Source organism: Cryptomeria japonica, chromosome 5, assembly GCF_030272615.1.
Source record: "Cryptomeria japonica chromosome 5, Sugi_1.0, whole genome shotgun sequence".
In the NCBI taxonomy this organism is placed as follows: Eukaryota; Viridiplantae; Streptophyta; class Pinopsida; order Cupressales; family Cupressaceae; genus Cryptomeria; species Cryptomeria japonica.
The window spans coordinates 43,027,858-43,054,632 of NC_081409.1; the positions used below are offsets into that span (position 1 = coordinate 43,027,858).

Below are 26,775 nucleotides of genomic sequence, written 5' to 3' on the forward strand. Positions count from 1 at the left end.
TACATACTTGCAGCTAAATCCTATGCCTGAGGATGAGGCTATCAAGTATGCGGCTATGCATTTGGACGGCGTTGCGCATGAATGGTGGCATCATGGCATGGTGACTCTGGGGCATAATCAGATTACATCCTATGAGGAATTCACAGAAAGATTGATTGAGAGATTTGACACTAGGGATCCCGAGTTACATTTCAAGGAGCTAGCACAGTTAAAATAGTCAGGTTCAGTGGATGTTTACATCGCCGAGTTTCAACGTTTGTCTGTACTTGTTACTGATATCTCCCCTAGGAGATTGGTGGTGTTATTTTGTGATGGGCTTGCTGATCCATTACGTGGTTGGGTGAAGGGACATGATCCACTCACCTTAGCAGAAGCAACTAAAAAGGCACGAGATTTAGCCCCTTCGGTATACAAAGGAAAATACCATTCAACAGATTCTTCCTACCGCAAGGACAAAGACAAAAAACCATTTCAGAAAGAGTATAACAAACCCAAAGAAGGATCAAAAGGACTAGACAGTGAAACCTTGAATGAACTTCGAAAGAAGAAACTGTGCTTCCAGTGTAGAGAGCCTTGGGACTTATCTCATAAATGCCCTCTCAAGGCTAAGGCAAATCAAATGGAGTATTTTTCAGCAGAGGAGTCAGAGTCAGAGGGGGAGGATCAGCACTCCGATTCAGATGAGGGTAACACGATAGAGGAGAGCAGCATTCCTAAGGATGATAGATTGTTGGCACGCTTGACAGGGGCCCAAAAGGCAATCACATTTAAGGTCAGGGGTACTATCCAGGGGCAGAAAGTGATATCTCTCATTGACACTGGGGCTACACATAACTTTATAGATACACAGTTGGTAGCCAGGAGAGGTTTACAGACAGAGGAGCATGATGGTTTTAGGGTCATGGTGGCTAATGGCCAAAAGCTATTATGTACTCAGAAGGTTTCAAATCTTCACATTAGATTTGGAGATGGCTATGAGTTGGAGGATGATTTCTACGTTGTGGACATGGGAGATTACGACGTCATCCTCGGTATGACATGGATGGCATTGCTGGTTGAGTTCACTTTCAACCTAGCGAAGTTGGAAATGAGGTTTCAGCATGAGGGTAGGACTGTTGTTCTCAGAGGACTTTCAGATGGGAGTTGCAGGGTAGTCTCTTTGAAGAGAATGGAGAGACTTTTTCGACATAATGACATAGAGTGGGCAACAGAGTGCTTAGTTATGCCAACTTCACCGGAGCCTCAGGTGAAGAGTCATCCACCAAATATATAGGAGATTCTTGACAGGCATGCCAAGGTATTCAGTGATATTCCTCACGGGGTTCCTCCTGACAGGGGTGCAGAGCATGTTATTGAGCTCGAGGAGGGAGCCAAACCAGTGATGATCACTCCCTATCGTCATCCTAAGAAACATAAGGATGAGATAGAGAAGGCAATTAAGGAGTTGTTGGAAATGGGGCACATCAGGCCCAGCAAAAGCCCCTTTGCTTCCGCAGTTGTCTTGGTTAAGAAGAAGGATGGAACAATGCGCATGTGCATTGACTACAGGGCCTTGAACAAAAAAACCATTAAGAACAGGTACCCCATTCCGCGGATAGATGAGCTAATAGATGAGCTACATGGGGCATGTGTCTTCACAAAGATAGATTTGAGATCAGGGTATCATCAGATCAGTATGAGGGCAGAGGACATTGAGAAAACAGCTTTTCGGTGTCACTATGGTCATTTTGAGTTTCTGGTTATGCCATTTGGGCTAACCAATGCTCCTGCTACTTTTCAGAGTTGCATGAACCAGGTGTTTAGGGGGCAATTGAGGAGATACGTTTTGATTTTCTTTGATGATATTTTGGTCTTTAGCAAGACATGGGGGGAGCATTTACAGCATCTTGAGGAGGTGCTATCTATTTTGGAGAGAGAGTCCCTGTATGCCAAGGAGTCTAAGTGTGAGTTCGGGATGACAGAGCTTTTGTACCTTGGTCATATTATCAGTGCAAAGGGAGTTCGGGTGGATCCTGAAAAGATTAGAGCTATTGTTGATTGGCCCACACCTACGAACCTTACTCAGCTTAAGGGGTTCTTTGGCTTATGTGGTTTTTATAGGAGATTTGTTAAGGGGTTTTCTCAGACAGTTGCTCCCTTGACAGATCTTACTAAGAAGGGGGCCTTCATGTGGACAGAGGCAGCACAGAGGTGTTTTGAGCATTTCAAGCAGGTGATGTCTTCGTGTCCAATTCTAGCTCTACCAGACTTCACGAAGCCCTTTGAGCTTCATTGTGATGCATCGGGTGATGGGATTGGAGCAGTATTGATGCAGGAGAAGCACCCCATTGCTTTTGAGAGTAGGAAGCTCCGAGGTGTGGAGAGGAGCTATTCTATTTATGATCGTGAGATGTTGGCCATCATGCATGCCTTGGCCAAATTCCGATCCTACTTGGTTGGAGGGAAGTTTGTGATCAAGACGGATCACAATAGCATAAAGTATTTCATGAGCCAGCGAGACTTGAATGACAGACAGCAGAAGTGGGTCACTAAATTGCAGGCTTATGACTTCGACATTGAGTTTGTCAAAGGGAAGAGGAATGTAGTAGCTGATGCCTTATCTAGAAGACCTCACATTTGTGCTCTTGCAGAGATTACAGGAGATTGGAGGGATAAGATTATAGCAGAGTATGTCGGGGATACTTGGGCGTCTGGTTTGATTTCAGGTACTACGCAAGATGGTCGCTATGAGGTGATAGATGGATTGATCAGATTTCAGGACAGAGTTTACTTGATTCCGTCATCACAGTTGAGAGAAGCGATACTTAGGGCATTTCATGATGCACCTACAGCTGGGCATCCGGGGGTCTTCAAGACCTATAGGCAGATCCGAGAGCGATTCTCATGGAGAGGGCTCAAGGATGATGTTCAGAGGTATGTCAGGGAGTGTGCAGTTTGCCAGCAGAATAAGGGAGAGCACACGTTCCCTGCGGGTTTACTACAGTCCTTGCCCATCCCAGATAGGAAATGGGAAAGTATTTCAATGGACTTTAGCACTGGGTTGCCACGAGTGCAAGGGAGGGATTGCATCTATGTGGTGGTAGACCGCTTAACGAAGTTCGCTCACTTCTTTGCTATTCCGTCCACTTACACAGCAGCACAGGTGGCAGATCTTTTCTTCAGAGAGATATTCAGGTTACATGGGCTACCTAGATTCATTGTCAGTGATCGGGATAGTAAATTTATGAGTATTTTCTGGCAAGAGTTGTTTAGGTTGTGTGGCACAGATCTTACACCCAGCACTAGTTATCATCCGCAAACAGATGGGCAGATGGAGATTGTGAATAAATGGGTGGAGGGATATTTGGGGAACTATGTGACTACACAGTAGAGGGCTTGGGTTAGATGGTTGCATATGGGAGAATACTGTTACAACACTACATATCATATGTCCATCAGGATGACACCCTTCATGGCACTTTATGGTTATGAAGCACCAAGCTTCATGGATCTGGTTTTGGGGGACAGCAGGGTGCCCAAAGCCAAAGACTTATTGGAGGATAGTCAGGATATCCTGAGAGTGCTCAAGGAGAACATACAGCAAGCTCAGAGTCAACAAAAGTTGTATGCTGATCAGCACAGGGTAGAGCGCAGTTTCGAGGTAGGGGATATGGTATACTTGAGGCTACAGCCATATAGGCAGTCATCTCTCAAGAGGAGCGGGGCAGAGAAGCTGAAGCCTAGATTTTATGGTCCCTACAGGGTGATTCGCAGAGTGGGCGAAGTCGCCTATGAGCTTGAGCTTCCAGAGGGCAGTCGAGTACACAATGTATTTCATGTGTCTAGGCTTAAGAAAGCTATTGGTCAGAGTGTAGTACCTTCTGCAGATTTACCTCCTTTGGATGAGGAGGGGAAGCTCGTGTTAGTACCTGAGGCTATTCTGGACACCAGAGAGAGGAAACTCAGAAACAGGATAGTGAAGGAGTATTTGGTCAGATGGAGAGACCTACCGGAGGAAGATGCTACATGGGAGAATGAGCAGGTGATACAGCAGGCTGGACTGAGATTGCTTGAGGACAAGCAATTTCAAGGGGGGCGGACTGTAATGTCCCCACTCTAGCAGATTGACCAAGTATATGTGCGTTAGCCTAGCTCTACATGGTCCCGAGGGCTAACGAAGGGTTTAAAGGGATCCTGGAGTGTTTTGGCCTAGTCATTTCCAGTTTGGGCCAAAACGAAGTTGATTTACTTAGTTTCAGGCATACTTACTATTTTTAGTAAGTCAGCAGGACACAACGGGGGCTAGTTTTGGTGATTGGATTTGATACTCCTTGGCAAGAGCTTTCCGACGAGCTATCACTCACGCTATTCGGAGTCCGATTGCTAATATATTTTAATGCCTGAAGTTTTATTAAAGTAACATTTAATTTAATTGTAAAATATTAAAGTTACTTTAATATTTATTTTATGGAGATATGTGTAAATCAAAGGGGCAACCAAGGGAGACATAAGTGAATATTTTAATATGTTTTATATTGAACATGTTTTATCCCACATTGCTTGAGTGAGTTGGGTCGCCCTTGGAGAAAGAATAAAAGGGAGCTTTTGTGGCTTCATTGGGAGGGAATATGAGAAGAATTTGGTGTGTGAGTTGCAGATCCGTTCTTGGCAATAGAGGACGTCTATCCTCTCTTGTGACATTCTAGACGTCATTCCCTTGGGGTTTGGCCTTTGGAATCCTTTGCTATCAGCTTCATTTACAGGCAGATTGGGTGTTTTTCCAGCTACAAGCAGCAGCATTATTTGGTTGCATTTCCAGCTACAGGCCGCGACACTATTCACGCGGGTACTATTCATGCGACACTATTCACCTGGCACTATTCATGTTACTGTAGCAGCAGAATTAGAAATTTTGGTTGGAACATTATGTCAAAATGCTGGAGTATTTAGTGAGTTGAAAATAACCTGCTATGTATTTGATTTTTGTTAATTCTGGAAATAATATTATAACAGCAGTAGTTCAATTTCCAGCTTGCCTATTATTGTAGATTCTTTTTAGTTCATGTTATGTGGTTTCATACCTGTGCAAAGACTTAAAAACAAAAAAAACATTGAAACATTAAACGGAGGAATAAGGAGTTGGCTGCAAACTGTTTGACTAAATTCCTACCAGCAGTGGGGTTAGTTTTTGGGCATTCTAGGGTGTCCATTACAAATTTCGTAACCTTGGAGTTGTCTCATTTGATCGCGAAGCATAGCATTTGAGAGACTTTGTTCAAGAGAGGATAAGATACCTTGGTATTTTATTCTGTGTTCACATGTGCATAAAACACACATCAACAACTTCAAATATTATTGTAAAAGCCTCTATCTATAGCCATGCTGGTGTGAAATCTCACAATCATAAATGAATATATCAGCAATCCCCAATTAATCAGTTGAGAGTCAATGTCCTAAGCCCTTGCATTGCTATCTAAGAATCCTACTTGTTTACTGTTGTGACCATTTCACACATCGCCCCATTTAAATGGGGACCCCCTCTTTTTTGCTCGTTTTGCCTGTTTCTCTCTCTGCTTTTAGGGTTTTGAGTAAGTGAGTGAGTCGTCTGGATTAGGGCTAAGCCTTAGGGTTTCCTTTTTTGATATTTCAAGCCGAAGTCCAATCAATTTTGAAAAGTTTATTGAGCATTCTCGTATAGATTGCAATTTTGAAATAAGACGAGTCTGCCAGGATGTCAGGTGTGTCTGTCTAGGTTCAGTCGGAATTTTGAAGGCAAGTCCAAATTTTGCCTAAGTGTTAGTGATGGAATTGTGCAATTTTGTCCGGGTGAATTTTGACCAAATTTTGGAAATTTTGATAATTGATTCCTGGCCTTGGAGATAGCCTAATTTTGCCTTGTAAAGTAACTGGAAGCCTAAATTCTTGATATTTTGGCCTATAGGGGTAAAATCGCTCCTGTCCTTCAGTCAAGGACCAAGGCGAAATTTGTATTTTATGCATCTTGGTTATTGACTTGTTTCATTTGTCTTGTGCAGGGTCGCCAGGAGATGCAGTTGAACGTAAATAGGGGGTTTTTGAAGATTTTGAGACTCAAAAATGGCAAGTTTCAAGGTATAAGGCCAAATCGCTCCTGTCCCTCTCCCAAGGACCAGGGCGAAATGGCTTACTTAGACCATTTTTGGTCTTAGTTGATCAAATTAAAGCATCAAGGACACAATAAGGGATGAAATCAACCTAATGGAGCATCCAGACTTAGTCATTTGCAATGAAAAGTTGAACATTTGGCCTTATGGACAAAAATCGCTCCTGTCCCTCACTGAAGGACCGGAGCTTGTTTCTCAAAATTGCACTGTCTTTGCAGGACCAAGACGATTTTTGGATTGGAAGAGATCAAGGAGGGCATCTTTTGTCCATTGAATATAATTTGAAGTAGGAATGTGCCAAAATGACAAAATCGCTCCTGTCCCTCACTGAAGGACCAGAGCTTGAAAACCAAGACCGCCTTATCCTTGCAAGATTTAAACGATTTCGCGATTTGAGAAGAACAAGGAAAGTATGCTTTATCCATTGAATATAACTTGAATGGGCCACCATGGAGAAAATCTATCCAAATTGGTCAAATCGCTCCTGTCCCTCTGTCAGGAACCAAGGCGAATTTTAAAGATAGCTCCTGTCCCTCTCCAAGGGACCAGAGCGATTTTCTTGAAGGACAAGTTTTTGGCGAAGGTGAGGTGAGTTTTAGGTTTGAGGCAAATAAAAGAAGGCATAACCACTCTATTGAAGATAATTTTGAAGGTTGCAGACGCAAAGTGAAACATATTTTGTCCTAGGCACTCTTGTCCCTCTCCAAGGGACCAGAGCGATTTCTTCATGAAGCAAATTTCCCACAAAGTTTGAACAAGTTTCATGTTGGAGATGAGTGAAGGGGAGCATAATGAATCCATTGAAGATAGTTTTAAACGTTGGCAAAGAAAGATTGAGCCTATAATTGCCAGATCGCTCCTGTCCTTTAGTCAAGGACCAGGGTGAAAGTTAGATTATCAAGTCGTCCCTTCCAAGTTTGGTCGGATCCAAGCCAAGGCACAAGGTGGCGAAGATGTTGGAGGTGCTTCGAAGGAAAGCAAGGTTACAGAGACCACGAAAAGTGATGAGAAATGACTAAGGCGCTCCTGTCCCTCTCCAAGGGACTAGAGCGAAATATGCAAGTGTGTCCAATTTTGAGGTGTCACTTCCGTTTCAAACGTTCAAGAAGGAATAAGAGACACTATTTTACATTTTGAAAGCAATTGAAAGTTGATATGATCAAGGATTAGCCCAAGGAACAAAAGTTCGCTCCTGTCCTTCACTGGAGGACCAGGGCGATATTCATTGAAACAATCATTTCCTTCCTAGACCACGTCAAGGCAAGGACATGCAAGATCGAAAATGTCTTTAGGAAAATGATGAACAAGGGGTTAACGTCGAAGGTCAACAATTTTGAGCTCAAACACGAAGTTCGCTCCTGTCCCTCTCCCAGGGACCAGAGCGATATTGTTAATATTCCAAAATCCTCCCATGATTAGGCGCCAATATTTTCGAAATGCATTAAATGCTAAAAATCGGTAAAACTTGAAATATTTAATTGAATTAGCATTTAAAAATAGCGCATGAGGCATTTAATGATTAATTTAGCCTTTTTTTAAAAATCGAAATTATTAAATGCAAAGGCATTAAAATTAATTAATTATTAAATTAAATAAAAGGAGAGCGCTTGGGTTTTATTTTAAATGTTTTTACAAAAGTCGACCTCCTCTTTTTATTTAAATTTTGTTATTATTTGCCTTATTTCCAAGTCGGCCTATAGGGATTGCAAAGAGGTGAGTGCCTATATAATGAAGGTATGTGAGCATGTTTTAACCATCATTCAATCATTGTTCATTTGCGATTTGGAGAGGCGAATAAGGAAGTGCGAGATCTCATCAAGAGGAGTGTGAACTTTGTTCATGGTGGAGCGAATTTGCCCTCAAGGTGGTGAAGTTAATAAAGGAGACGCATTTGCTAGAGGAAGCTCACGTTGAAGACTTCAATCTTCATTTTGCCTAGGCGAATTTCCTAATTTTGCATCCTTTTGTTAGAGTTAGCTCTCAAAGTGAGGTATGGCGAAGTTCCCTTGTTCAAATTTTGAATTTTAATCGTCCTAATCTCAGTCTTGAATTTTGAATTTTGAAATTTTGAATTTCCAGTAGCTCAATCGTATTTAGGAAATGATAACTCAAAGACTTATCATGAAGTTTCCTAAATTCTATCTTTAATCTAGTCTATATTTCTATATTGCAAAATCTATTACTCATTATGAAATGTTGTGTAGGTGTCACGATGGCCACCCCAAAGGCAGGAGCATCTACCAGTCGTCCAGCCCTCATGAAGGAAGATCAGAAGAACGAAGAATTGGAGACCAAGATCGTGTCTAAATGGAGCAACATTGGAGATACCAACTTGGGAAACTTCAGTGTGAAGAAGTTTCGAGAGGTCCCTTACATTGGCAAGCCATCACCTGTCGCAAGAAGAATAATTGAAAGTGGCATTATCAAGGCGGTCGGCTTCCCTCCAGCAATCCAGTGCCATGAGTTGATGATCGAGTGTGCTCGCCATTATGATCCACAGTCCAGATCGATCGTGTCCAAGGAAACACTTTGGCTTATCTTTCAGAGGAAGCTATCAGTGAAGCTCTTCACCTGCCCGAACATAAAGATATGATCTATAAAAGCTTAGAAGGAGCCAGGTCCATGTACGAAGATGATCCAGACACTTGCTTGAGCATCATCAACAAGAGTTGGTTACTCAAGAGTCGTCCTCGCCTGAGCAAGATTCCGAACACTCCACATAGGATCGACTTCCAGGAGGAGTATAGAGATTTGATAACATTACTCAACCGAGTTACAGGGGCTCCTCAAGCCTTCTATTTTGAGAAGTGGATGTTCTACTTCATCCAAGTGATAGTTCAAGGAAAAGGAACAATTCATTGGGCTAGAATGATTAGCCATTGCTTGGACGTGCAGTTAAGAAGACTGAAGGCTACCAAGTCCTTCCACATGAGTCCATACATCATATATGCCTTGATCAGGAGTTTTGAATATGCAGGACTACCTCACAGAGGAGTGATCGGAAGAGGGCCCGGGGAAGTCAGAGTTTGTGATTCCTATGTTCATTTGCATCATCCTCCAGGAAGTAACTACAAGTTAGTCAATGATACCTTCACGATGAACATCACCAGGACATTGCAAGGCGGGATTCACAATCGGCTATCTCAAGATGCACAAGAGCTTGTAAAGAGGTACGGTGCTTGGTTCATCCAATTTCAGAAGTTTACATATATTAGAGTTCATGGATGTCCTTCACCTCCCTATATGTTGCCGAGATATCCGACAGACAGAATTGTGTTACTTGAGGTAACTAGACAGTTGGCAGCTTATGCGAAGGCATTCAGACACAGACATGGAAATGGAGTTCCTGTTCCTATCATACTAGGAAATTCAGTTGAGGTATGTCCTAATGTTCCAGCCATGGATGATGCAGAAAGGGAGTTAGCTTTATATTCATTTTCATTCTTTGCCATGAGAGAGAGTTTCGATCCTTATGGGTATATAGAAGAGACAGTCGAAAGGAAATACAGACATGAACCTCAGATAGAGGATTTTGTGATGAATCTCTCAGATGATCTTGAAGTAAAAAGAAAGATGCATTCCAGATTGCCTTTAGACTTCATCAGGAAATGCAAAATTTATAGTGGCCGACCAAGCTCAGGACAGTGGCAGACATCTCCAATCATCTTATGACCGAGAAAGCAAAGCAGTGAGGCTAGATTGGAATGAACCTGAAATTTTGGATCTAGATACCTTGATGGCTCCAGTTTTGTCTTGTACTCGCAAATGGGTTGATGTACAACATCAAAAGTTGAGAGAGCAGGGCATATCTATGACTTTTACTCTGGAGGAAAGGCCAGGCGAAGGAGGAGCAAGTGTGAGTGAAGGTAATCCTAATCCCAGAAACACAAGCGAAGGCAACCTTCAAAGCGTAAGTGAAGGCAATCCTCATCCTAGGGGATCGAAAAGGAAAGAGAGACCTGAAAAAAGAGAATCCTCCAAGAAGAAGCAAGAGGCCAATAGAGATCGTTCATCCGGCACATCTTCTCGACAAGAGAAGAGGACACTTGAAGTGGAGGAATCTATGGAATCAATGGTACAGAACGATAAACAGGAAGAAGGACAGGCACCTCAACGTTCGTCAAGTCAAATCAATGAGTTACATGAAGACAAGAATGATGACGAAGCGACATCCCCTCTCAAAGAAGAAGAAACATTGCCTAAGGAGATACAAGTTAAAGAAACAAGATCTGCCATTCCAGATTGGTTAAAAGAAAGATTAACAAGGGTGATTGTGATTGAGGACGAAGATAATGTGACTGATTTAGAGAGCCTTGTTGGAAATTCTCAGGAAGTGACAGAAAAGAGGAAAGCTACTAAGATGTCCAAGATGATCAGAGATGAGACAGGATCCAGGAAATTACAGATAGCTACACCAGCAGTGGACAAGTATGAAGATGAAATACTTGCAGAGGAATATGATGTAGAGACATTTGAGCTTGGTCCACTCACAGCCGAGCAGACATTGGATGATGCCACTGATTCATTTGAGGCACTTAAGGACAAGCTTAGAGAAGAAATGGAGAAGAATAGAAAGCTTGAGCAAGAGGTCAGTGCTTGGAGAGGCTACTTTAGCCATCTCAATCAGCCTTTGAGGCGTCAGGATCCAGCAGTATCTCCTGCGCAGGCACTTCCCTTTGAATCAATTGGTGAGGCAGAGAGAGTCAGGAGTTTGGTCCAGCTTATGAGCTCTTGGATTGACAAATCCCATACAGTTGCTATTGAATTTGCAACAAGAATGATGCAGACTATTCATCGGGCTATTCAGGTTCTTGAGATCATCCACAACCTAGTGGTAACTGTAGCTGCTTTTGCTCATACTAAGGATGTTATCATTCCTGTCCTGCAAGTAATCAGACAAACATCAAGGAAAGTCCTAGCTCAAGAAAAGATAATGGATGGGACCCTGCTCTTCTCAAGGCTTTTGATCAGGTCATCCACTTGGAAGAACGAATGAGGAATCTTCCCGAGATTCCAATTGCTGAGATCGAAGGAATCGTGTCTAGATTCATTGCATATGCTAAGAAAGAGCATTGGAAAGGGAATAAGATTCTAGAAGAAAGATTGTTATAGATGATGTGGCGCCTTAATTTTCATTGGTCTATGTCTCCTAGGTTTTTGTGCCAAATTTAATATTTGGCTATGCATTTAATATTGTTCAATAAAAAGAGGGCTATTTGTAATAAACCCTAATTAGGGTTTAGGTGTCATAATCTTGGCCATTGATCTTCTTCTGATCTGGACCGTTCATTGTAATTGAGGATGCTATTTATACCCTCATTCATTTTCATTTTGGGATAGAGATAGATAGATATAGAATTAAGAGAGAGCAATAAGAAATAGTTAGAGTTTTTTGAGAAGCAAGTTATTTTGTAGCAAGATTGAGTTTTGAAGAAGGAATTTCAAACAATTGTTGTTCATGATGGCTTTGAGATCAATAAAATATTGAAGTTATGGTGTTTTATTGCAATTCTTGTGGTTATCTTCATGGTTGTTTACTTTCTTGAATCATTCTCAGTCAAAGTAGTATTTAAATTTGAAGGACCGAGTGTTGGGCTAGATCTTTGGTGAGATTCATACTCCAAACCACTAGCTTCTTACTGAGTGTAAGGACGCCTTGTGTGGTCGACTGGAAATATTTGGATTGCATAAACCTTCATTCATTATTGAGTCATTGATATGTACCTTCATGGTAGTACTTGTGATTCTTGATGATTTGAAAAATCATTATTCACCTTAGAAGATCACATCAATTTCAGTTGAGTTGTTATTACATGGCAATACTGAAGTTGGTAGAATCTTACCAAGTCCTGCCCGCATTGAGTCATTCTTAGGATTAGATTAGAATTTATCTCTTGCAAACCCTCCTCTTTTGATCTTTTTTTGGAACTCATTAGTATTAGGAAAATCTTGTTCCTGCAATTCGGATACGTAAGTCCCCTTGATGAAACAGCAATCACAACGACCACTGGTGCTTATCCACACGTAGAGACCCTACATAAAAGAACATTGGAGTCACCCTGATTGATCCTGTTTTGCGACATCTTCAGCAATCAGAGACTTTATTCAAGAGAGGATAAGGTACCTTTGGGTATTTTATTCTGTGTATGATTGTGTACAAAATACACGTCAACATTTACCTAGGTAGGTTTAAATGGTTAGAATTAGCCAAGAAGCCCATATAGAGGAATAAGAAGTAATATTTTATGGTTCTTCTGCCTTCAGATTGTTGTAGCAGTACTAAAATTTGATGGCAATTTATGTTATATTTTCAACACTTCTATCTTCCCTTTAGGCTTGCAATTATAGACATTTACATATGATACATTAGTGGAAGTATTGAATGGTTTCTTAACACAACTTAAGATGGTTTTAGAAAATTAGCTTTGTAATAAGACAGATTTCTAGGTTGAAACTGTGTTAGAAAAATTTATCATCGAAGTTTTACACCACCAAAAAGGTCTAGCATCAAGATGGATTAATCATGGAATAGTTGAATGGTGTGAAATGTCAACAATCCTGTTGTGAGGTATTCACACATCACCCCATTGCAAACGGGGACCCCCCACTTTTTGCTTTCTAGGGTTAGCTCTTTTAGTTTTGTTGTTGGTCATTTTAGTGTCTTAGCCTTTGCATTGAAGGGATTGAGTTTCTCAAAGGTCATCAAGCAAGGTGGAGTGAAGGAGGTCAAGTCAGTTGAGTGATTAGGGGTTATTTAGATCATTCCTAGGGTTTTTGTGTACTATCCGGTCACACTTCAAGTTGCTAAATCAAAACTTGGTTGAATGCATAGTGTCCTCCTAGGTCCCGTCCCTTACATCAAGATCAGAGAGAACTCGCTTTAAAAGTCTAGAATGTCATCCTGATCCTGAAGTGTCCTGAAATTTGACTAAGTCTGGAAATTTGAAGAATTTTCCAAAAACTAGATTTTGCATTATATGAATCCTGACGGAGAGACTAACTTGTCAAATAACTTCACCTTTGAGCACTTATCAGCGAACTTCATGTTGAAGGAGAGGTGAGCGAACTTCATGTTGGAGGAGAGGTGAGCGAACTTCATGTTGGAGGAGAGGTGAACAAACTTCATGTTGAAGGCGAGATGAATGAACTTCATGTTGAAGGGGAGATAGGAGCAAACTTCATGTTAATGGGGAGATGAGCGAACTTCATGTTGGAGATGATAGGAGCGAACTTCATGTTTCACCACTTTAGAGCAAAGTTTCTTCTTCACGAGTTTGCATTTTGAAGTAGAATTGATAACTTCATGCTTGAGCACTTTGGAGCGAAGTTCATGATCTAGCAAAATGAAGCGATCTTGAGAGTGAAGTTGGATATAAATAGGTGAAATAAATCAACTTCGATAGTTAAAAGAGATGAGAGAAGTTTTTTTTACTTCGTGCACTGAGGAAAGTGAGTGAAATTCCCAACTTCATGAATTGAAGGAGGTGAGCGAAATGCTACTTCATGAGTTGAAGGAGGTGAGCGAAGTAGATAACTTCATGCATTGGGGAAAGAGAGCAAATTTCATGTTTTCACCAAGGAGAGCGAATTTCATAAACATGAGCAAAATTGAATAAGAGAAGGATAATCACCAAAAGAGGACTCAATGCCAAATGAACTTCATGATCTCATCAAGAGGAGAAGTAGAGTGATTTTACAACTTCAACTTCAAGGAGATAGGAGCGAACTTTGGGTTCAAGCAACTAAGAGCGAAATTCATACTTCATGTATCAAAAGAAATGAGCGAAGTTGATAACTTTAGCAGCTGCAAGTTTCAAGCGAAATCCTCCACTTCACGAATTGCTAAGGAGGAGCGAAATTGTTACTTCATGAGTTTAGGTTTTGAAGCGAACTTCATGAGTTGAGGTTTTGAAGCAAAGTTTACTACTTCATGTGTTTGGGATAAGGAGCGAAGTTCATGATCTTGCTAAGTGGAGCGATTTTTAAGAATGAAGTTGGATATAAATAAGAGAAATAATTAAGAGAAGCAACTTCATGTTTCACTAATTTAGAGCGAAGTTTTTCACTTCATGGATCACCGATTTGGAGCGAAGTTGTTACTTCATGAACTACCGATTTGGAGTGATCTTACAACTTCATGAATTAAAGTGAAGGGGCGAACTTCATCGTAGAAGGTTTTTGAGCGAAATGTTACTTCATGAATTGAAGAAGTGAAGCGAAGTTATACTTCATACATTGAGAAATAAGAGCGAATGTCAACTTCATGAATCAAGCTTCATGAGGAATTTTAACTTCATGTTTGAGACAAGCAAGCTTCATATAGGGGGGTTTCAATGGAAAATTCCAACTTTACAAACCAAGGGATACAAATGAACTTCAAGAATTAAGACATGAGCAAACTTGACAATTTGAAGGGTATGAGCGAAGTTCAAGGAAATGAGATTAAGGTGAGGAGAACCTTAATGAACACCAAGGATGGAATACACTTAACGAGCTCCTCTCTAAGAGCAAAAATCAACTTCAAGTGCTCCTTCATGAAGGCGAATTCCTCTAGATCTTCTTATCAAACCTGCAAAATACATAAAATCAAGAGATATATCAAGCTAAGAAGAACTATCAAAGTTATATATTATTGTGTAGGGGAAAAAGCGAGATCGGGTTACTAGGACCTAATCCTACATTTGCCAACACATTGGGAATACAAAAGAGCCTAGGGAGATAGATCACTTTGGCTATTTCTTGCAAGAAAGAGAGAGCCAAGGATTACCTCTTAGGGTTTCTATTCCTCTTGTTGCAAATGATGAGAAAAACTAGGGTTTGAATGATCAACTAGACTAGGAGATGAAGAATAAAGCACAAATGAACTTGAAATTACACAAACTTGCAGATCTGAAACTGAGATACTAAAAGCATGAAAGGGGGAGGATTTTGGATGTGTACTTGATGCTACGAACTGAGCCAAACTACCCAGGACTAGGGTGCCACGCCACTGTCCCTGATGACCAGACAGAGAGCTGTAACTGGAGAGATGGAATCTGAAGGTCTTGAAGCTGAAACCTGTTGAAAGTGACTGATTTTGATGGGGACCGGGGCGCCACACCCCTATCCTTGATAGTTTTCTGCAGATTTGAGACTTTTGGGTGGTTCCAACGCCTTTTCCTAATCTGAAACTGCTTCGGGGTACATGTACCTGCACTGTAGCTGAAAAGAGAGGGTTTGGGTGGCTATATAGGGTTTTGCCTCAGTCAAACCCCTCTATTGGTGATTTCCACCTCCACAAATAGCCGATAATGTACTGAAAATGTGTGTGCTAGAACCTTGTGTGTATGCAATGTCCTAAAATGAAAGAAACTAGAGCTACCCTACGCATGAGAGTAAACCCTAAATGTAAATGTGAATGTAAATGACAATGCTTCAAACCAAATATGCTAAATGATCTAAAGCATGAATGTAAATGTGCAAATTGATGTAAAGAAGCTCATTCAAAGACATGAAAATTACATGAAATCATACCAATCCCCAAGGGAGAGATATTGCCACTAGATCTCCTATTACTCTTCAATGTCTTCAAGGCTCCTAATTGGTGATGAATGCTTGAGAAATGTTGTTGAATGTTGTTGAATGTTGTTGAAGACTCCACATAGGCTTCTCTTTCACTACATAGAAGGCTCCTTATGCTTGCTCCAATAGCTTTTTCCTAGATTTGATTCTTTTTGATAGATAGATCTTAGTTGCCTTCAAATGAAGAAAGACAGCTCTTATGTATGAAACCCTAGATCTTAATTTCAACTTGATTCCGTCTTTAGGACGACCTAGGAATTGGATTTCCCGCCAATCTTTTGGGGTTAAGCATTATAATATCATAGAATTATGCTTCCGAAATTTCAGGAAAAAAGTCGAGGACCATGTGCACTCCCACCACGAACCGACCAACTTTTCACCAAATTTTCAAGGCCATTAGATATGATGATATTAGAGTGAATCCCAAAGTTACATCTGATTTCGAGGTGTTTTAATATGCGAAATCGGGCCTTAAAAGTCGAAATAGGACATAATTAGGGTTTATGATTAAATGATTTATTGAAGGAATAAAATAAAAAGGGGCACACTTAGGGTAAAGGGCCCAATTTTATGATGTGGGGAGTGATGAAATATGACTTTAGATTTAATTAAATTAATTAATTAAATGCTTAAAGGGAAATTAGAAATGCAAGATGCAAGACACACTAAGGCGGGTGCTAACCTAAGTGTGAAATTGTACCACCCTAGCAAGGGCGTACAATTTACGACACTACAATTATGTATTTGATATCATGATTGTTTTGTTTTGCAGATGGGAGAGGATGGTGATTGCAAAGCAAAAAGAAGGAAAATTGTGAGATCTACACCACCGTGCAAGAAGAGAAACTTTGCACCCAAGAGGAATTTCAACCTTCACCGCACCATGGAGACATGAAGAGATCAAAGGAGTGCGAAAGATTCAGCTACATCAATAATTCCCATCACAACTACTTTGAGCAAGCTAGATAATGTTGAGTATCAAGAGATATCTCTCAACATCCCTTCATCATGATGAATCAACTCAAGTCTACAAAGTGCAAGAGTGAAGTGGCATCCCAAATGGCATTCCAGTCACCATTGCTCCAGTCAATGAAGTCCACATCAACGCATCCAAGTTCAATGAATCAAGCTCACCAGTGATGGCACAAACTCCGAGGCGCCTACCCCTGATATCTATTGGTCCACACTTTTTGAATGTAATTTTCTTATTGGCTACGGAAAAGTCTGTTGTAACAAACCCTAATTAGGGTTTTCATTGTAGAATCCTGATCATTGATGGAGAATCAATCCTGGCCATTCATTGTAAATGAGCTCTCTATAAAAGATCAGAGTCTTTCATTTGTAAAGGTTAATGGTGAATAGTTGGTTAATAGCTGGTAGTGAATAGAATAGCTAATAGTAAGTAGAATAGCAATTAGAGTAGATTAAGAGAAGGAAGAATTGTTGGTATGACTTGTAAATGAGATACTCTTTCATTGAAGTTATGGTGAAATTTGTTATTTCAACAAGCTTCATGGTTCTACTTCTCAATTTATTTTCATGTTGATTAGATTGAATGGAAGAAGTTGTTGAATGTATTCATGTGGAATCCGCTTAGTCCATACCACTAGCCTCTTACTGATTGTGAGCGTGCCTTGTGTGGTCAACTGGAGTGATATGAGTTTAACCTCGAGTCGTCCTACATTCATTGCTTATGCATTAACTTGAATGGTGATCAATGTTTGATGGTATTGATTCGAACATCTTTTGAAACATCCCTAGAAGATTGCTCTGAGTTTGTGTCAAATTGTTCAAGTTGATGGTGAGACTTCGCTCAGTAGGATTCCATATAGTCATTCATCCATGTTCTTACATTCTAGGCCTTAGAATAGATTCTCTCAACCCTTTCCTTTTGCTCTTTTTTCAATTCAAGTTAGTTTAGGACAAATAGCATCACCACATTGTAACATCAGATGATCGAGTTCCAGCAAATCAAGCATTCAGGCATTTGAATGTAAGTCCCCTTGTGATTCCAACATAATCACGTCACACCAATGAGCTTATCCACACGTAGAGACCCTACATTCAAGAACCTTGGAGTCTTCTCGAATGATTCTTAAGCAAATCTTCAGCATATGAGATATTTTGTTCAAGAGAGGATAAGATACTTATGGTATTTTATTATGTGTTCGCATGTGTGTAAAAAACACATCAACAAATCGAACATCTTAAAATAGTTTTAAACAAGAAAAGTTTTCATCTCATTTAATATGAACTATGGAATTTTTATATCCATCATACTCTATTACATTTACACAGGTAACACTGTCATTATCTGAATTGTAAAATTAAGTACATAATAATATTGTATCAGTGGCTTATTAATGGAGTTCACAAATTATATTCACATCTTTGGTCCATGATTTAAATTTATATGTTTGATAGGGAAGTTGTTGAGTGCAGTAATGTTTGGATCAAGTCACCCCATTCACTGCCAACGCCTCTCACTTTCACCTTCATTGACTATCTCTACTCTCCAAGAGTGAATTGCTTGCATGAAAAGTTTCTCTACTCCTGTTGCTTTGCCTACCAGTTTCAATCAAGGATTTAACAGGTTCAAGTGGATTCTAAAACTGTGTGTAGAGATGTGAAACATTATGGACAAAGATTGGAAAGAAGGTGAAAAGGGAGATAATGCAATCAGAAAAACAGATTAATGGGGAGATTGAGAGGAAGGAAAAGATGATGCAATGGTAATAAGGTTTCTTTGGTGCATTACATTGATAGTCTTCTTTAATCCTTTAATGAGAAAATTGTGTTCAAAATTTTGGTTGTTGAAATGAAGTTTAATAGTGTTTAATTCCAATTCCACGACAACTCTGTGTAGCAAAGAGTATACACAACTTTAGTTTGTAGACATTTAATTACAATTCCAGAACACTTCCGTATGGTGAAGAACATAAAGAACACTTATATGTGCACATGCATGCATTTGTGCGTATGTGTGTGTGTATGCAAGCCAGTTGTGAATTATCTCTTTCATATCTACTGTAAACTTGTTGAAATCCACCAACAAAATAATAAGTTGAACTATACTGAGAACCAATCAGTCAAGAATGTACTTGAGATGATTGAATCTATAATTACCTTGTGGGGGAATGTACACCAGAGAAACAGGAATCGCCCAAAATCGCCGAGTTTGGGCGATTCCTGAGCCGAGTGGTGGTCGTCGAGTTTGGCAGGTTCGGACTCGGACTTGGCCGAGTCCAGACCCCAAACTTGCCCAAAATCGCCTAGACTCGCCGAGTTTGGGCGAGTCCCGACACCCAGACTCGACCGGTGTAAGGCAATAAAAGTGACAAAAAAAAACATGTTTAAAAAGGTTTTTATATCATTTATTTTTTTGTTATATTTTGCTATGCCCCTAAAAGTGAACTTCATTTCATTCATTTGGCAAAATACAAGGAGAAAAGTGAGTTGTGAAGAGAAACAAGGGTTGATTGAAGAAAAACCAGCAAGGAGGAAGCTCAAGATTTCATCTATTCATCACATTGGAGCTGCATTATACTTTGATTTGGTGCATCAAGAGTTAGAAAGGAAGAGTTTGCAGCTCATTTCAAGCTTGTTGTAAGAGGTAAGATTGATTTTTTGAGATTTTTTGTTTCTTGTAAGCAAAAATTTCATTTTCTATTCATTTCATTTGAAAGTTTTACATTTTCTTCCAAAATCTAATGTATGTAGGGTTTGTAAATTTCTTTTAAAAAAAAAAGTAGGGTTTGAAATTTTGATCAAATCCTACATTTCTTTTTTTTTAAATTTACAAGCCCTACTTTAGTTTTTTTGAAAAAAATGTACAATGAATGCACAAATTCTCAAATATTAATTTTTTTTTGTATTTGTAATAAAGTCTTGTTGCAGCAACCTTGACTTTCTTATTTGCCTCAATTTTCATAAAACTATCATACAATGTCTGGTTCTAGACCCCCACTTAGAAAGGACCCTGCTTGGAAATTTCATGAAGATTTTCCTTGGCAAAAAAAAGGGTAGACAGTGTTTATTTTGCAAAACAATATTCCATGGAGGCATATATAGATTGAAATACCATATTGTTGGCGTACGTGACCATGATGTCAACCCATGCCCTGGAGCAACTACTGAGGCTACACATGAGTGCTATGTGGCAGTTGAAACACTTGAACAAAAAATGGAAATGGCAAAGAAGCAAAAGGATGATTTCGGCCATTGTTTGAGGTTGTGTTGGAGGGCCTTCTTCTATGCCTCCATATTGTCCCACTCACAGTGCTAGCGCTTCTTCTTTTGCTAGTGCTACTGCTCATGTTCCTAGCACTGCCAGTGGTAGTGGGAGTGTTAGCATTGGCCCTAGAATTCGTAAATCTAGGCTGGATTCCTTCTTTGAGCCTCACACTACTCCTGGGTCCCAACAATCGCTTGAGAGCATGGGTTGGAACAAGGAGGTCCATGGTGTCGCTAAAATGGCAGTTGGCAGGTTTTGGGTCTACTACAGTGTTCCATTCTTTGGCCAGGTGAATATTTTCTGTTTGATTGTTTTAATATTTATAGTTTAATTCTTTGTTTGATTTTTTGTCGTACAACTACATAGTACATACTTAACTTATCTCATTTAATTTGTTTGTGACAGGTCTCCTTATTGGTAAGAAATGGTTGATGCCCTTACCATGTGTGGGGTGGGGTTCAAAGCCCCTTCTGAATCTGATTTAAGGGGACCAATTTTGACTGATTTAGTGTGTGATGTGAAGAGAGAATTAGAGGATCAACGCCACATATGGAGTAGGACAAGTTGCACCATCATGACTGATGGTTGGACGGATAGGAGAAATAGAACTCTCCTTAATTTTCGTGTTTCTTCCACAGGTGATTGATTAATTTTAATTTCATTTAGTCATTAATTTTTTTTATTTTTTATTTAATGATTTATTGAATGATCATTGATCTTGTTTTATTTTTTATTTCAAGGGGCATTGTTTTCATCAAGTCCATTGATGCCTCCACACATTGCAAAAATGCCACATTCCTATGTGAGAAAATAGAGGAGGTGATCCATGAGATGGGTGAGGAGAACGTTGTGCAGGTAGTCACTGACAATGCAGCAAATTATGTTGCTGCAGGTAAAATTCTGATGGAGAGGCACCCATCTATAGTTTGGACTCCATGTGTCACCCATTGCATTGACCTCATGTTGGAGGATATTGGAAAACTCCCATGGGTTAAGAGATGTGTAGAAAGGGCAAGAAATATTTGCAAATTTACATATAATCATTCATGGGTGTTAGCTCTTATGAGGCAATACACAGAGCAGAGGGAGTTAGCTAGTCCTGGAATCACCAGATTTGGCACTAACTTCATTACATTACAGTCCATGCTTCATTGTAAGGCGGCCTTGAGACGTATGATTTCACAGGCCCATCCATGCAACAGCATATTATCTGAATCAAGCATTCCATTTCAGCCCTACTTTCAAGGCGGATGAGGAGGTTCTTAGTGGGCTGTACTCAGTCATGGAGAAGATGGCACCTACTGGTTGTACTCAGACCGAACTTATGCGAGAGATACAATTGTTTTCAAATGCTCAAGGGGAGAACTTCTCTCGTACTATCTGCAAAGAAAGTAGGACAACTATGATGCCAGGTAAAAAAACATTCTAAGGCTTAATTTTAATTTTATTATATATTGTTAAATGAGAGTCGAGAATGAGACTGATTTTTTTTATTTTTCTCATTTCAAATTCAGATAATTGGTGGAGCTTTTTAGGCCCAAGAACACCAAATATTCAGAAGTTGGCCATTCGCATTTTGAGCCAACCATGCAACACATCTAGTTGTGAGCGCAATTGGAGTATGTTTGAGCACATACACTCCAAGAGGCGCAATAGATTCTCTGTGGAGAAGATGAACGATCTTGTCTTTGTTCACTGCAACCTCTGCCTCAAAATGAGAAGGAATGCATTGGCTGACATCACCCCTATCATTCTAGATGAGGTTGATCCTGAAGCTGAGTGGGCCACTGAGACAGAACCTGTCTTTAGTGAGGACGACATTGATTGGGTCGACCAGGCAGATGCAGAGGTTGAGGTTGTAACCATGGCAGAGGAGGAGTAGAGAGCACGAGCAGAGACAGCAGAGTCAAAGGCAGACAGTGACACAGATATTCCTGATGTCGGTGAGGGTGGCATGATGTCACAGGGAGAGGCTATGGCTGCCAAATCATCCAAGACCTGCCTTAGACGCCTTCGCAGGGGGGTCAAGGCCGAGGGATGTAGGCTCCTCTGAGCCATAGGCTTGCAGTTGTTTTTACTTTTGGTATTTGTATGGAACATTTGATCATATGATGACATGGATTTTTTATTCCATGAGTTTTGTAATATTGTATACATTTGACAATATTTATATATCTATGTTTGTTATTTCCTTCAGCAGCTCAGCCACAATTTGCGTTTATGCTTATGTGATCGATGCATACTTGTGTATGTAATCAAATTAGCTTCTATCTGATGATGTTATTGTGTCTTTGAGGTGTATTTAATAAAGGTGCATGAAACAAGTTTTAAATCTTTAAAAATCTCTAAATTTCTTGAGTTTTTCACTTTGCCGAGTCCAGTGAAGTCTGAGGCGAGTTTTGACTCCGAGTCCCGAGTCCCGGGACGATTCGGCCTTGCCGAGTCGGAGTCCCATTTCTTTGATGTACACATTTGCAATAGCAAATGGGATTTACCTTCTATTCAACGAGATGCATTTCCTCCAACAAACAAACCATTTCCAAGACAAGGTCATTCCCAAGACAGCACGACACCACAAGGACTTTCCATTACCACTCCCCTTCCCCCTTCAAATCCCCCTCCCACCACCACCAACAACAACAAGGACGAGATGTCTCAATAACATTTCCCCAAGGCACCCCTCCCCCCGATGGGTTCATCGAGTGGACTGTGGGGGCTCCCTAGGACTACTTATAAACTTCTTGAAAACTCTCAAACATTCCCATAACTGCTGGCCATCTTCCGCACCTGAAACATCAACCAAAAAAATTTAAGAAGGTATTTTTTTGGAACTTTGGAATTTGGATCACTAACCCTGACCCTAGAAGTCTGATTGCCCCATCCCCCCGCCCCTGCCCACCCTAATCACTCAAAAAACTTATAAATAGATATCCCATTTTAAAAAATAGTGAGGACTTGGTGTTGGGAATAAATAGGGTTCACCAACCAGCTCAGCCATAATGGCCATAACTCACACTACGTGCACACGCATGTGTGTATAAATAGATGTATATGTATGTATATATATAAATACATTTATGTGCACACATATATTTATGTGTATGTATGTGTGTACAAAAATTGCACCTCCATAATTTTTCACCTCTTGACAAAAATCGAGAATAAATAAGGCTTTTCCAATTGGACTTCACTATAACAGCTAAATTCACAACATCAATCATCATTAAGATCATCCTCCACTTCAATACCAAGTTGTATTGAAGGCATAGTGCATTTTGTCTAAAACAAGAAATATGTTTCACAGGATTGGCTCTCTCTTAGATGAGAGTTAGACTTGTATCGCATATCCACTGGGGGATTGCAATTCATTATTTCCAATTCCTAAGGATTTTTGGATTCTTACAATAGCAGATTCTTCAATTATCCCACTCCTAACATGCAACTGGATTATGACTGTATGTAAGTATCTTAAACTCTTTGAAACAATGCAAGTAAATACAAGATCATCAAAGTTAATTCAAACTTCTTAAGAAAAACACATTTCTGTGGTCCTGAAAATGTATGACCAGAGAATAGAGCTTTAAGTTGCAACTTGATCAACCAAGTGAAGAAGTATGACATATTTCTACATAGATAACTAAAATCAATTGTAAAAATACCTCTTGAGTGCTCCATAAGCATGACTGCCCAAAACCAAAAGATCTGCTTGTAACTTTGAAGTTGTCTCACAAATTAACTCCTTAGGTTCACCCACCACAACCTTCTGTTCCACATTAACCTGAAAACATAAACCTTAGAACCTATCAATGTATCCTTGACAAACACTCGTGATAGTTAAAATATATCATGGGTTTAATTAGATAGGAACCTCCAGAGTCATTTTCTTTACTAGATTTTCATTTTTGTGATATTTTAATAATATTTCTTCTATAACCTTGTAACCTTTTTCATTTCATGTATGTCATTACCTCATGTGATGAAGAAGTGATAGAAGAAATTATTCATGAAAATTGACCATCAAAGAGATGACTTGATACACACGTTAAAAGTAGCATACAATGAATGTCTATCTCATAGGCAGTCAATTCTTAATAACCTTACTAGAAAACTAGACAAGTCCACACTTTAACTGATACATATAATTACAAATTTTGGGATATTCGTGGATTGAAGTCTGACTAAGGACCCAAAAAAAACAGCAGAATCTACAAGCAAACATCAATAAAACAGTATAAAAAATCTGGATAAGGACATACATCTCTCTGACTGCATATGTCTAGTGCATGTGTCATGATAGCTTCAGTAATACGTGTCTGGTGTGCTTCAATTGCTGCTGTGAATGCGGGGACTTCCACATGAGCTGCTCACAGCTTGCATTGTAAGTAAATCTCTTCATGAAGAACTAGAAATTAATTAATACTAGATAAGCAATGATTGAATTATTAATTATAGATTATTGCAGTACTTTTTAAGGCTTAAATTCCAACATAATAGACAGAAAGCATATGATCTTGTTGTTATAGCATGAATTGGGTACGGCAGAACAAGGGTTACATTGCTGAGCAGGGTTGGGCTAAGTGTTAAAATATGTTGATTCCAGAGTGGCTATACAAGAAATTGGAAAACCAAAGTAAGGTTAATAGCGTGTGTTCGTAGGAAAAGATAAGCACTAAAATTTGTTAATTTCAATGTAGGTATACAACAAATTCGAAACTCAAGGGGAATTGTATGTATTTCTAGGAAAAGTGACTAAGCATTTAACTTTTCTTGTTTCATTACGAGTATAGAAGAAATTTGTAACCCAAACAAGGGGATTAGTATGCCTTTGTAGGAAAAGTTCAATAGAATGTTTAAGCATTGGGTGTACAAGAAATTTGGACTCCGAGAAAAGGAAACGCTGTGTGCTTGCAAGAAGAGAGTAGTTCAGCATTAAAATTTGTTGATTTATTGCAGGTATACAATATATTTGAAATAAAATGTGTTGGGAAAAAGAGAGATCAACCATTAAAATTTGTTGATTTTATTGTGTCGATGAATAAGATATTTGAAAGCAATGTAAGGAGAATAGTATGTCTTTGACGCAAAAGAGTGGTTAGTCATTAAAATTTATTGATCTCGTCGGTGGGCATAAAATTAAAATTGACACCCAGGCTAGTGAATATTTGTGAGGAAACACGTCGTCTAGAAAATTTTGAAATCCAAAGAAGACGAATAAATATGATTGAGGTAAAAGAGTCATCAACCACTAAAGTTTGTCGATCTCACTATGGTATGCAATGAAATTTGAAAATCATTAAAGTTTCTCGATCTGGCTGTGGGTATACAATAAAATTTGAAACCCAAGTTAGAGGAATAGAAAAGGGAATAATATGTGAGAGTGGGAAAAGACTGGTCAAACATTAAAATTTGCTGAGCTCAATGTGAGTACACAAAAAATTTGAAATCCAAGTGAGAGGAACAGTATATGATTGTAGAAAAAGAGTGATTAAGCATTCAAATTTGTTGATTTCCTGGTGGGTATACAAAATGTTTGAATTTCAATTGAGGTAAATAGTGTGTGTGCGTAGAAAATGAGTTACCGGGTCCGCCGAAGGGGATGGCTCCTGGGTTCAGACCTGCATATATTGTGGGTGGTGATTGGACGTGAAGTATAATAAACGTGCCTCCCTTATCTCCGTCGCCCTCCTGAGGAGCGCACAGTCTTATGTTGTCCAGTGCCCATTCAAGTGCCCGCATGCTCTCCTCGCTTCCGTCTACTGCCACCACCACGCGTCTCAATGATCCCATCGTTGATTCGATTTCTCGCAAACTGTTTGACAAAATATCCCGACCAGATCCCTGCAAATTTACGTTGCCGACAATTTCAGAACGATTTTATACTGTGCATTATGAGATGGAAACTAAAAATAATTCCGTAAGAATGTGGGACTATAAGCCAGGGAAGCTTTTAGGCCATGACAACTGCAGAATTTTGCATTGGGTACTCTTGCATATGAAATGTTAGACAAGTAAGCCCACCCCATATATAAATAAAAATAAAATAAAAAATAAATAAAAGACGTTTGACAGAAGAAGTACCAGAAGATGCTTTCGGAACTACATATTGGAAAGGTATATTAGGATGAGGTAGGGAAGATATATTAAGGAGGTGGGGTAAGTAGGCAATAATTGTTTTAAAGTCATATATATTATAAATGCTGAAATTTTAATTCAATTGTTATAGATTTTGAAAATATTATGATGTTAGTTGTAGAAATATTTAATGTGAGATATAGTGGGGTTATCATTGTTCAGTGAAAATATTATTCTTGGATTAAGTGGAGGAATGTATTTAATATTTTTTGATTGATTGTAAAATGTATTCAATATTGTAAAACGATTTAATACTTGAGGTACATGTTGCAAGCCAACTTGATTTGAGTGAGCAAAGGGACCATCAAGGAGATGGTGAATGTTAATTATTTGTGCATTAGGTGCATTGAATGTTGTTTGGGGCATTAAAAATGTTAGCAAAGGTGACTAGGAAGCTTTTAGTGAGTTTCCTCTTAATTGTTGCTTTTTCATATATAATAGAGGTTTGGGATGGAAGCATTCTTCACTTGATCATCTTGTTCTTTCTTATTGTAAGTGGAACTTGGAGCTTAACTTTGGTTGCTTGTTGAAGAAATATTGAGGAGCTAGGGGTAGTTGTTGAATAAGTCTTGAAGAGAATGAAGTGGGATTTATGACTGTCATTTGTTATTGAATCAATCTCATGGGGATGGCAACAATGGTTGATCAATGTTGCAAAAGATCATGTCTTGTTCGGTTTCTTCTTTGTCAAGAGTGTTGATTTCATGTTAAGGCTTGGAATCTGGT

At 39.5% G+C, this 26,775-nt stretch overlaps 1 protein-coding gene across 1 annotated transcript in view; it reads right to left on the reverse strand.

Annotated features, from left to right (window-relative positions):
* LOC131039963 (universal stress protein PHOS34) overlaps window positions 1-26,107 on the reverse strand; it is a 126,645-nt gene extending 100,538 nt beyond the window's left edge. The window contains exons 1-4 of the mRNA XM_059221209.1: window positions 25,996-26,107; window positions 25,497-25,755; window positions 24,174-24,277; window positions 23,576-23,695 (exon numbers count right to left, since the gene is read on the reverse strand). Of these exons, the coding sequence (XP_059077192.1) occupies window positions 23,576-23,695; window positions 24,174-24,277; window positions 25,497-25,704 (432 nt within the window). The 5' untranslated portion in view covers window positions 25,705-25,755; window positions 25,996-26,107. The remainder of the gene's footprint in view (window positions 1-23,575; window positions 23,696-24,173; window positions 24,278-25,496; window positions 25,756-25,995) is intronic.
* Window positions 26,108-26,775: the final 668 nt, after the last annotated feature.